The sequence below is a fragment of the Cygnus atratus genome, chromosome 1 (genome assembly GCF_013377495.2).
Source record: "Cygnus atratus isolate AKBS03 ecotype Queensland, Australia chromosome 1, CAtr_DNAZoo_HiC_assembly, whole genome shotgun sequence".
Classification (NCBI taxonomy): domain Eukaryota; kingdom Metazoa; phylum Chordata; class Aves; order Anseriformes; family Anatidae; genus Cygnus; species Cygnus atratus.
The window spans coordinates 101,299,633-101,311,984 of record NC_066362.1 but is presented as its reverse complement, the minus strand read 5'-3'; the positions used below and the strand labels follow the sequence as shown (position 1 = coordinate 101,311,984).

Genomic DNA, 12,352 nt, shown 5'->3' with positions numbered 1-12,352 from the left:
TTTCTGCTCTGTTTCAGTTCGAGTAAAAGAAAGTCATACATTGCCAAGTGACTGAAGCTTGTTTGTCTTTTATTTTCCCAACTGTGGTAAAACTTAGTTCTTCTTTTCCTGCAGGTAATTAATGCTATTGACCAGGACTATCGCCTGCCACCACCTCCGGACTGCCCAACTGTTTTGCACCTGCTGATGCTTGACTGCTGGCAGAAGGAGCGGGTCCAGAGACCCAGATTTGAACAAATAGTTAGTGCCCTAGATAAAATGATCCGCAAGCCATCTGCTCTCAAAGCCACTGGCACTGGGAGCAGCAGGTGAGATGATGATTTAGTGCAAAATAATACAGCTGGTCTCTGGGTAGGCATCACAAGGAAAGGAAGGCAGTGAATCAGACATTTTTCCAACCCTTTCTTCTGAGACTGAGATCAATTAAGAAAGGAAAATTTGGGGGAGATGGTTGGAAGAACTGTATATCCTGATTCACTTAGTGGGTGATGGGGATGAATTAGGAGTTGTAAGTGCTGAATGTGAAGAGAGAAAAAGATCTTGATATGGTGAGGGAGCTTTGGGGATGGAGGGGATGAATGATTGCACAAAACTCTGTGATCGCAAGAGGTGATGAAGGAAGAGAAGACCTTAGATTGTGGAGAAAAGAAATTCTGTAGCTAAAACTAATGAAAACTGCAGCTTGCATCCCACATTTTCCCATCTGCATTTTGCAGCCTGATGGAGGCAGGAGAAGGCAAAGGAGAAGTCTTGGGGTGGAGGTGTAAATGGAGCCAAGATTATACAGCTGTTGGACTGATGATGGAATTAATCCTGGTGGCCTGGAGAACTTCTGCCATGGTTGTAATGGCAGTTACACTGCCCACTGCAATACACTCTACATCTGAGGGCAAGGAGAAGTGTGTGGTAATGCCCAGTTTACTAGAAACAACACAGAAAGAGAGTTATGAGTTGCTTTGGGGCAGATTCAGATGCCAAGAAAAGTAGAAAATGCTAGTGATTTATTTGGCTTTCTACTGCTCTGTTCTACCTGGTTTGTGTTGGAGCCCAAATGACACACTGTCTCCTAGCTTACCTTCAGAGCCAAAGAGCACATTCTGGAAATGGGTAGCTAGTCACAGAGCTAAAGGTACAGGGTCTCATCTTTGTGCCTTGGAAACCTCCTCACTGCAACTCTTAACCTAGATGATAGGTCTAGACCCAGGAAGTGTGGAAAGATCTGGTGCAAGAAGTGTTCATGCCAGAGAGAGTATAAAATGGGAAGGAAAGATCAATTGCTTAAGTTGGATGGATTGTTTTTAGACAGAATAGGGAAGACAGATAATCTAGAAACATCCCCCCATCGAGGTGGGACTTTAGGAATCAGGTCATGAAGAACAAATATAATTGTTTTGCTCCATTGTATGGTGTCCCTCTCATAACTCTGACCTTGCAAGTGTTGTCAACTGGTGTTGGTAACTGGGGTTTTTAGAACCTGCCTCTTTTGCAGACCGTCTCAGCCTCTCCTGAGCAACTCCCCTCCAGATTTCCTTTCACTCAGCAATGCCCATGAGTGGTTGGATGCCATCAAGATGGGTCGTTACAAGGAAAATTTTGACCAGGCTGGTCTGATTACATTCGATGTCATATCACGCATGACTCTGGAGTAAGTATAGAGGCAGAAAGCAGGAGATACTATGTGGAAAGTGAGAGATATGGAATAAGGGCTATATGAAAATACATATGCATAATAAAAGGACAGAGAATCCAGAGAAAAGTAGCTACTCTTTCTTGCATTTTCTTAGGGCCTCTAGATGCCCTCCATACGACTGTATATGTGCAAACTGTTTCTATTAGCATTAGTACTTGTCCCATGTAGACTACAAAACATATTGTCAGTGTTATAGAGAGACTGTAACAACAGAATGTTCATGAGAGCTGACATAGGTAATAAGCACTTCCAGGGGATTTGTAGAACTAGCCATGCCCCTGCTAGGTTGAAGTGTTATGCAGAAGACAGGACCCAGGAAAAGGCTTCTTTTTGTATCATAACCTTCAGAGTTCTGCCCACACCCCTTCTACCCACACACATTTTCCAAGCAGAAGCAGAAGTCTTGTTAAGTGTTTCTCAGACAATGGTGAAATCCACACATATTGATATGGAGTTACAGGGAAAGGGACTGGGAATGTTCAGAGTAAGAAGCCCATTTTAACACTTTTTGCACCCTCTATTCTCTTGCAGAGATATCCAGCATATTGGAATCACCTTGGTTGGTCACCAGAAAAAGATACTAAACAGCATTCAGCTCATGCGAGTCCATTTGAATCAGCTTGAACGAGTTGAAGTATGATGTTTAAACCATCCTTACTCCACGGGTCTCAAATTCTGGAAGGGTTCTAGGAGAATTCAGAGGAATTTTCACTGTAAGAAAAAGAGATGGCAAGATGCTCCTTGAAGACTTAATGCACCCAGAGAGTGGACATTACATGTCCCATTTCATTAACAAAAACAGAATCTTGCCATGATTTGAAAGCAGAGCTAAATAACTGGTGGCATTTAAATGTGGCTGACATCACACGTTAGGAGTAGATTGGGGGAGGCAACGTTATAATAACGTAGTGGGGAGCTGGAATAAGAGTTTGGACAGATCACAAGCACCTGTTAGCTCTTCTCTGCTAACTAAAGGTATCAGACAACTTTACAAAGCCATTAGCAGGCTTTATCTGTGGCTGGGAGTCCAGCAAAGCTGCAAAGACATAGTAGAAGGTTACAAAAAAATACTGTTTTTCCAAAAGAATGTCATCGTGATGTGAGAGAGGACATCACTTGTAATGCCAGATTTATGGGAAAATCAATTTCCACTTAGTGCACAACATGTGGTAAGCAATGAGACCTGGTAATTTTTACAGAGGTTGAGAGTAAAGGGCTCAAAATTCTATGCCATTTCATGTGCAGTTCTTGGGTCTGTTCCGTGATCCATGAGGGAAACTTACTAATCCACAGTGAGTCCTCGACACTATGCAGCTTTATTTATGGCAACAGTAAGGACAGTAAGGATTCCTATAATGCATACTGCTGGATCTGCAAATGGGGAGGGAAATGAGTAGGTTCTCATTCTCACCAAACCATTCTTGAGAGAAAAGGTGTAAGTTGCAATATTCTGATATCTTGAGCGCTGGAATTTGAGCTTCAGTGCTTTTTGACCTCCTTACAGACATTGACGAGAGTGAGAGAAAGAAATCTGAAGTCCTTTGTTGTTGAAAAATGCTTGCTCCCTTCCTCACCCTCACCAGCTACAAAAGTTGGCACAGATATTGGTTGAAATTTTTTTTTCTGAAGTAAACGTGGACCTGCAGTAGCCAACTCCAATAGACAATTGGATCAAGGGATGTGAAACTCTTTCACAAGTTCTTTTCAGGAGTCACCGGGGAATGGTACCAGTCCCAGCAGTAAGTTCAGTCCCTAAAACAGGAATTAGAATTTTCTCAGGATCACCCATGCTGTCTGACTGGTAGTGCATGAGAATGATCAGAAGAGATGGGTTCTCTCCATTCAGATAGACTAGTACCTGCTTAAGGAAAGATCTCTTCAGGCAGGGACAAAGTGTCAGGGTTTAGGACTCTGTCCTGTGTCTGTCCCTATACAGGAGTATGAAAGCTGAGCTTGAGAGTAAAACTCATAAACTAAACAATTGTCCACTTCACCAATGCATAGGAAAGGAAATGGAAATGGCGTTGTTAAGTAAGACCCCAATGAAGACATTGCATAAAAAGATGCCTTCTTTGTGTCTACAGAGGGAATTGCCCTAGCTGTTCTGATCTGTGCATGTCTGTTGGTTCACTGTGAACTAGTCATCAACTTACTATATTTTTCTAGCTGTCAAGGTTAGAGTAGCACAATTTCTGCAGGACTAACTCCTGTGTGGTTTTAAGAATTCCCCCAGGCAACCAGGCAGTTAAAGACAGAAACTGTGTTTAGTAGTTATTGAAGAGCCCATAAAATGATAGGAGGTGCACCAGAGTAGTTGCACTAGAATAGCCAACACAGTTCAGACTGTCTATTACAACATAAGAGCAACATATGTTATTCTTTTTTTAGTTGAAGAGGGAGAATAGAAGTACGTTCTTTCAAGATAAAGTCAATCAAAAACAAAAAACAACAATCCAAAGAACAAAGAACAAAACATTCACAGCAATACAAAGACAATGTGAGGATTTTTTCAAAACAAATCAACAGACTAGAGTGAGTCCACCTCTAGAGAATCAGACCGTTGCTTTTTTAAAGGATGTAATGTTCACAAATCCACAGTTAAATGTATGCTGACTGTTGGCTGCACCAACAGCATCTGAAACTGAGCAAGTGTTGCCCTTTTCAGAAAGCATATTGAGCAGAACATGTTGAGGAGAATCTGTGATCTGTAGCACCTTCCACAGAGGACACCAGCATCATAGATATGCACATTCATATGAGTGTAACTTAATGGTTCTGCAGGCCATTTGGAGAAACACAGCAGACTATGTTTTTCATACATAGTATTCCACTTTGTGGTCAAAATTAGTGGAGAAATTAGTGATGTAGTTCAAATTCTACAGACTCTTTTTAGCCTAATGGAAACTTGCATGCAGAAAATATATGCAGGATTAATTCTTTCTGCAATGTGAGGTAAAATGGGAGCCTTGTCTGAATCTCATGCCAATAACATTGAGTTTTAGTAGGACCTTATGGGGAGCTTCAATGAAATTAGCTGCTTGGTTGGAGTGCAATAGGATATCTACTGTTGCATATCAAGTCTATGATAAAGTTGTTTCCACAGTCAGAGGAAAGGGATTAGCTCATTATTCCAAGACAGGCAAGTAGTGATCAGACATACTAGATCTTCTCTTCCTCCTGTTCTAAAGAAAGGCTGAAACATCCCTACAGCTGATCCAAGAGGTTAATTTTCAAGATGTCCTGTTGTAGTTAGAGCTGCACAGGGACAGGCTTGGGGTCACAGATGAAGTGCAAAAGGGTGAATGTTTTTTGTAAGAAGTCTCTCCATTCTACAGATTCTCAGGCCGTTCCCTATTTTCAGGCTACTTTGTTTCTTCCAGCAAAGGCTGTTGTCTTGTGATACATCTTGTGTTATTTGTCATCATGTTGGTCTTCAACTCTGCAAGCATGGAGGAAAGATAGTCATAGCAAAAGTACTTGAAATATCCTGATTTCACTAAGCCCAAAGTAAAAGCAGAAATCCTACCTTTTATTCCAGCAGATGTCAACTGGGATGTCCTGCAGTATACGAGCACCTTCGACAGGTAGGGATGAGAATCAGGAGGGAAAGGAATAGGGTCCATCTGAACATCTGCTACCCATACTTACCAGAAGAGTGAGAAGCAATGCAAAAGAAGTCTTACAAAACCATATTCTCTGCCAGTGAAGCAGTCAAGAGATAGCCCACAAGTTATTGCCCACATTTCTCCATATGACATCTGTAATATGGAGTGCATAAGAAGACTGAGTAACTGGTATCAATCCCTAGACCTTCATGAGGGCATTAGGCTTTTGTGAGGACTCAGAGAATTACACCTACAGTAGGCAATAATGTGTTGCAACGCCGAATAGCATTTTTGCTTGAACACCACCTTTTTCCTATCTAGAAACAGAAAGAAACGTCACTTCAGTGCAAGCTGTTTCATAATTATTCCTGATGAGGTTCCTTGCACTTGCCTTTATATTCTCCATTGCTGGACAGTCTTACAGTCGATACGATCAGCACCAGTATGTCAATTCATGTATTGTCCTGGCAAAGAGGGTATCAGGTAAGCTATTTCCCACCTGTTCCACTTTGGTAGACTAAAGGAATTCTCAGCCAGGAGCTACATATCTGTGTGTTCCTATCTCACTAAGCCATGGCTTGTTTATGTCAAAAGTGGGCTCTGCTCACCTCTTGTTGTTGAGGAAATGCTCCATGACAGTGTGACTTCCACAGTGTTTGGCACCCAAGTATCCTCAGTGTATGTGCATTATGATAATGGCATGCACCCTCCCTTTTTTGTTTTGTTTATTTGATTTTTGAAATTCAAGGGTGTAGTGCTTACTTTGACAGCATTATACTTGGGCTAGTTGAGGGAGCACAGGCTGCTTAATACTACTGAAGGAGAGCGAAAAGAGGCTGTCCCTTAGTACAAATGTTCAGCAGATGAGAGGATCTAGAAAGAAAGAAGCTGCTGTAGCTTCCTTGGTCCCAGAAAATTCATATGTTGTTAAGCTCAATGAAACCTCTGGATATGGTGGGAAGTGTGGAGCAACACCAGGGAATTTACCTATTTGCCTTTAACAAGCAAACAAAGGTGGGGCCATCCCTCCTGCTGAATCTTCTTTGGTTAGGTGTTTCAGCCAACTTAATCTAAGTTGGGGCTAGTATAAATGAATGCATCCAGCTTCCAGACAGCCAGCCTTTGGCATGCTTTCTCAGCAGTCACTACACAGCTCTTATGCATACAGGTGCAACTGAGATGGTGCAACAAAACTGGTTCTTTCTCTTCACTGAAACCAGCTGATGCTGGAGGCAATGAGCTGTTCACATCTATGACATGCTAGCAACTATACATGACTATCAAGCACCCTAAGGATTTTAGATTGCATGCAAATTCGAATCTCTGGATGTTAAAATGAAGCACAGATAAACAAACCTCATGTCCTACTAAAGAACTTCAGTCCAATCCTTAAATCCTTCACATTTCAACTCTGTATGGAAGAAATAATGTCAGAATTTACTTTATTTTACTTTTTTTTTTTTTTTTGGTGACATTCAGCATCATCATGCTCTTTGTATGGAGCTATTTCACTTCCGGGCTTTTCCTTCCTGCTGCAGGGAGCTGTGAAATCACTGTGTGTCCACCTCTACGGCCTGTCGTTTTGTAGTCTGTTCAGAGAGGAATTACTCCCCCTGGTGTTCTGCTTCCTGAAACACGGAAGAAGGCTTAGCAGCCCTCAAACAGCCATGTCCCTTATCTCCCTTTTCTGGGTGATGAAAACAAAACTCTCTTCCTGAAATATTCGCAGTTGAAACATGCAGATTCATGACGACATATCAAGATTTCCTTCTAGTTTCTGCCATAACCTTTGTTCCTTGAACAATGTGGTCTTTTGGTCGACTGATATAAGAGCAGGTCCCAAATACAAGTACAATGGAGTGGCATCTTGACATTTATGTCTCAAGTAGTTAATTGAGTTTGGACTGTTATGTATGTCTCATACACAAATAAGTGTGCTTACCTAACAAGGATAAAGCTGTTTGCTTCCAAAAACTTGGATTTTTTCTAAGTTGCAGTGGCACTAGAAATTATACACGTTGCTGGCTAAAACTAGATTTTTAGTTACAACCAAGCAACTCTTTCTCACTGTGTTATGGAAACTTTTATAGAAATCTATTATTGGCCATACATTTGGAACTCTGTAAGTGAACAGAACATTAAAAATAAGAAAAGCAGTTTTATCAGAGAAATCAGATAGTTTGACAGATATGAATGAAAAGGCACTACATAAAATAAGCTATTTTAAAATAGCTCTGCTAGTACCTATTAAAAAAGGACAATATTTGTAATGTATCCTAATATCTCTACTATAAGCTAAGTTGTAAAACTGTTACTGTTATAACCTGCCATCTCTGCAGATTCATGACAAGAAAGAACAATAATAATTATGATGATAATAAACAAATGTTTTTTTCCCAGCGAAGAAAGCTATAGTAGAAATAACAGTAGTCGAACAGCTGAGAACCAATTTTTTTGACTTATTAAATATTTTTGCAAACTGAAATATCTGTCAATCAAACCTATCAATTAGCAAAATAAATGCCAGTTTAGGGACATAGAATCATGTGAACAGCTGTTTAACTGCATGCACACAGAACTTAGTGGGAATGGAATATTTATTGTTAGACTGATAGATTGATTTTTTTCAAATTTAGGATGCTTTTTAGATCTCTCTGGGAAATAGTACTAGTTTATTAAGATAAGGCTGAGGATATTAGGTTGAGTATCTTCCTACAAATATGTATCTTAAAATCAATGAAAAGTTTATGAGATACCTCTTATCCGGACACAGTCAGAGTACAGCACAATTTGCAAGCTGAACTGAAAGTTCAGCTTTCAGTACCACAGACTTAGGTGTGGTCCCTTTTCTTATGCCTATGAGATGATGCCTTCCCTTCAGAAAGTATGCAGATATGCTTTTGCTATGCCTTTTGTATGACAGTAATAATATCCACCCTTAATCTTTGATAAGGTCTAACAATGTGAGATTTCCATACCACCTGGTTATCATCTTGACACTTATGTGGGACACAGATTATTTAAAGGAATATAATTCAGGAGTGGATGTGAATGGAAAAGAACTGAATGATATTCAAAATTAAGCATGAAGAGGCGCTTTCTAAAAAGGAAGATTTATGGAGCTGTGACTATGCTAAGACATTTACTTAGGACCCCTTTAAGCTGGGTTCCTAGCTTCATCATGACCTGTAGATAAAAATAAGCTACTCAGGGCATGGGAGTGGGAACAAGATTTTTAAAGTTCTGATTCAACGTTTTTCCTGGTTCTTGTTCAGCCTCAGATTTCAGAACTCCACACCAGATCCCAATAATCCAGTCCTGCATTATGTTGTTTCTTTCACTCGGTCTCGCTTTTTAGAACAGGGTAGTCCTTCCTGATAGGTGTACACATGTGAATTTACTGTGATTAGTTGTCTAATCTAACAGAATTTATCTGAGGTATACATCTGTTCTCTAGACAATAGCTCTGACCACAGATTCCAGAATGAGGACAGAAGCATCATGGAAGTTTCCTCTCCAGCATTACAGCAGTGACAACAAACTAGTAAATAAATAAATAAATAAATAAATGAGTAAATGTTTACAGGCATTGAGGGATGCAGAAGCAGAAGACATAGGTGAGTATTTCCATAGCTGCCATAAGACCAATGTAGGAAAAATAAAATCCACCTGTTCTAATTACCTTAGAATTCAAGAAACATCTAAATGTACTTCTCATCTAGTCTCGCCTTTGCTCATAAATATTCAGTTCTTCCCTGCGCAAGAAAATCCACAACTCTTATCAACCAAATGTGCCTCACATGTCAATGGGACCCCAGTTCTACTCCTTCCAGGACTAGAAGCAGTCTGTCTTTTCCAACACACTCTTCAAAATTCACAATTACGTAACTGAACAGTTTTCTCACCTGTGCTCTCCAAAGTTCATCCTGCTCATGACCATCCTCCGTTGGATGCCACCCATCATGGCAACGAGCAAGTTGAGCATGAGAGTGGCAATAACAGCAAAGGCTAAATAACTGATGCTATACATGAAGGGTAGGTCCACTTCATAGCTATCAGGTCCGTCAATGTTGCTGAGGAAGAGCTCAAAGGTACTGAAAAATGCCATGGGATAGTTGTAGAAGTGGCCCAGCTCATCAGGATCCTGGGTCTTGCAGATGATGTAAAAAGCTAACAGAGAAAAGAGAAGAGGAAAAACTGGGGTAAGAAAGTGAGGAGGGAGGGGGAAGAAAACAAGAGTATTATCAAGGCCCTCACCAGCATAATCTGACTATCTTTGTAAACTACAGCATCAGATATTAGCCCAAACAGTAAGACCAGTCAGCCTTTTCTCCCATGTATGTGTCCTGTTTTCAGCTAGGACAGAGTTTTCTTCCTAGTAGTTGGTATGGTGCTATATTTTGGATTTACAATGAGAATAACATTGATAACACACTGATGTTTTACATGTTGCTGAGCAGTGCTTACACTCAGTCAAGGGCTTCTCAGTTTCTCATGCTGCCCTGCCAGTGAGGAGGCTAGGGGTGCACAAGAAGCTGGGAGGGGACAGAACCAGGATAGCTAGCCCAATCTGGCCAAAGGGCTATTCTGTACCATATGACATCATGCTGAAAAATAAAAAGGGAGGGACTTGGCAATGGGGGGAAGACCACAGCTCCTCAAGGTCTGGCTGGACATCAGTCAGCAGGTGGTGAGCAATTACATTGTGCGTCACTTGTTTTGTAAATTCTTTATTATTATTATTATTAGTAGTAGTAGTATTATACCTTCCTTTGCTATTAAACTGTCTTTCAATCCCTGAGTTTTACCTCTTTTGTCTAATTCTCTCCCCCATCCCACTGTGGGGGAGTGAGTGAATGGCTGTGGGGTGCTTAGCTGCCTGCTGGGTTAAACCTAAACAGTCCTTCTGGCACCTAACTTGTGGCATGAAGGGTTATGATAATGACAGATCTGATCAGAGTATGTTAAAACAAAAATGTCACCAGTGTTATATAAATTAAATAATTGCTGGTCACAATATAGATTTTTTATACTGGTATATATATATATATATTATATTATTATTATTATATTATATATTATATATATATATTTTTTTTTTTTTTTTGTATGTGCTTTGTAGACAGTGAATTTATAACCGTCTATCCAAAAAACCTGTGTATCTCAGTAGTCGAGGTTCGCCGCCTCGGAGCCGGTGCAGACACAGCACCAGACCATGAGTAACGGGGGAATTTTGGGCCCTTGCTTCACCAGGGGAGGCCCAGGACAGTGGTGAGACCAGGCTGACGCGAGAGAGGCTGACAGGGAGAGGGCATTGCCAGGACAACAGCGACTGCGCCCACGCCTTCTGCCCAGAAAAAGCCGCCACGAGGAGAGAGGGGCCAGCAGCACATGTGGACCAGTGTGCAGCTGGTGTGGCAGGGCCGGGGAATCTCTGCACCAACTCTCGGCAGTCTGCGAGATCATCCACCTACCATGGTGTCCACTAGGCAGAGAGCTCACTCCAAAAAGACTGTGGCGACCCAGATGGAGGGCCTGCCCAGAGATGTGGCTGTTCAGGCCTCTGGCTGCAGGGAATGCCTGAGCCTGCTGCTGCCAGGGAAGGAGGGCAGCGGGGAGATGGCCTCAGGTGGAAGGCCTCTCAGGTGGAAGGTCTGCTTGTCATGGTGGCTGAGCTCAAGGAGGAGGTAAAGAGACTAAAGAGCATCAGGGCATGTGAGCAGGAGATTGACTGGTAGAGAAACTCCCTGGCGTGCCAGAGAGAAGGGTGCCGGGGGGATGCCCCCCAGAGGGTGGTGGAGCCCCTGCACTGTCGCTGTCAGACAGAGGGAGGGGACCAAAAAGATGAGGAGGGTTGGAAGCGAGTCCCAGTTCAGTGCTGCAGGCAACCCCCCTCCCTACCTACCTCGCTTCCCCAGGTGCCCCTCCACAATAAGTCTGTAGGCCCTGGATCTCAAAGGAAAGATAGGTGAGGATGTGGTGGAAGGCCCGCCTATGAGGTTATGTAGGAACAGGCAGTTGACACCATGCCTCAAGACTGCCTCCAAAAAGAAAGAAAGAAGGGTAATTGTAGTAGGAGACTCCCTTCTGAGAGGAACAGAGGGCCCAATATGCGGAGTTGACCCTCGTCAAAGGGAAGTCTGTAGTCTACCTGGAGCCCAGATCAGGGATATCATCAGGACGCACCCCAGCCTGGTGCGCTCAACAGACTATTACCCACTACTGATCTTCCAGATAGGTGGGGAGGAAGCTACATCCTGTAGTCTGGGGGGAATGCAGAAAGACTTCAAGGCCTTGGGATGGTTGGTGAAAGAGTCTGGGGCACAAGTCATTTTCTCTTCCCTCTTTCCATTATGGGATGATGATGTGGGACGTAATAGAAGGATCCAGTCCATAAATGGTTGGCTATGCGACTGGTGCTACAGGCAGGGCTTTGGGTTCTTTGATAATGGCTGGTTTTATAAGACAGCAGGCCTGACAGTAATATGCAGGAAAGGTTTATCTCACAGGGGCAAAAGGGTTCCAGGACAGGAATTAGCAGGACTCATTTGGAAAGCTTTAAACTAGATCCAAAGGGGGATGGGCTTGTAGCTGGGCTTGCACCAGTGGGGCAGTGCTCTAGCAGTGATGAAGACCGGGAGACCTCCCTCCCCCCTAGGGTGAAATCGGCATGCTCAGCTCACTCCCTGAAGTGCCTGTACACTAATGCACATAGCTTGGGGAATAAGCAGGAGGAGTTAGAAATCCACATTGAGTCAGGAGACTACGATCTAGTGGCAATTACAGAGACATGGTGGGACAGCTCACATGACTGGAATGTGGTCATGGTTGGGTATGTCCTCAGGAAAGACAGGCCAGCAAGGTGAGATGGCAGAGTTGCTTTTTACGTGAAAGAGCAACTACATTGTAATGAGTACTGTCCAGAGGCGGATGAGGAGCGAGTTGGGAGTCTGTGGATGAGAATTAAGGGACAGGCTGGCATGGGGGATACTGTGGGCATCTATTACAGGCCACCAGATCAGGATGAGGAACGTGACTAGATTGAAGTTGCATTACA

General features: G+C 42.6%; 1 protein-coding gene across 1 annotated transcript in view; it reads left to right on the top strand.

The window, feature by feature from the left end:
* Nucleotides 1-2,330, top strand: part of LOC118247545 (ephrin type-B receptor 5) — a 64,449-nt gene extending 62,119 nt beyond the window's left edge. Inside the window, exons 14-16 of the mRNA XM_035545597.1 lie at nucleotides 115-308; nucleotides 1,490-1,645; nucleotides 2,222-2,330. Of these exons, the coding sequence (XP_035401490.1) occupies nucleotides 115-308; nucleotides 1,490-1,645; nucleotides 2,222-2,330 (459 nt within the window). The remainder of the gene's footprint in view (nucleotides 1-114; nucleotides 309-1,489; nucleotides 1,646-2,221) is intronic.
* Nucleotides 2,331-12,352: the final 10,022 nt, after the last annotated feature.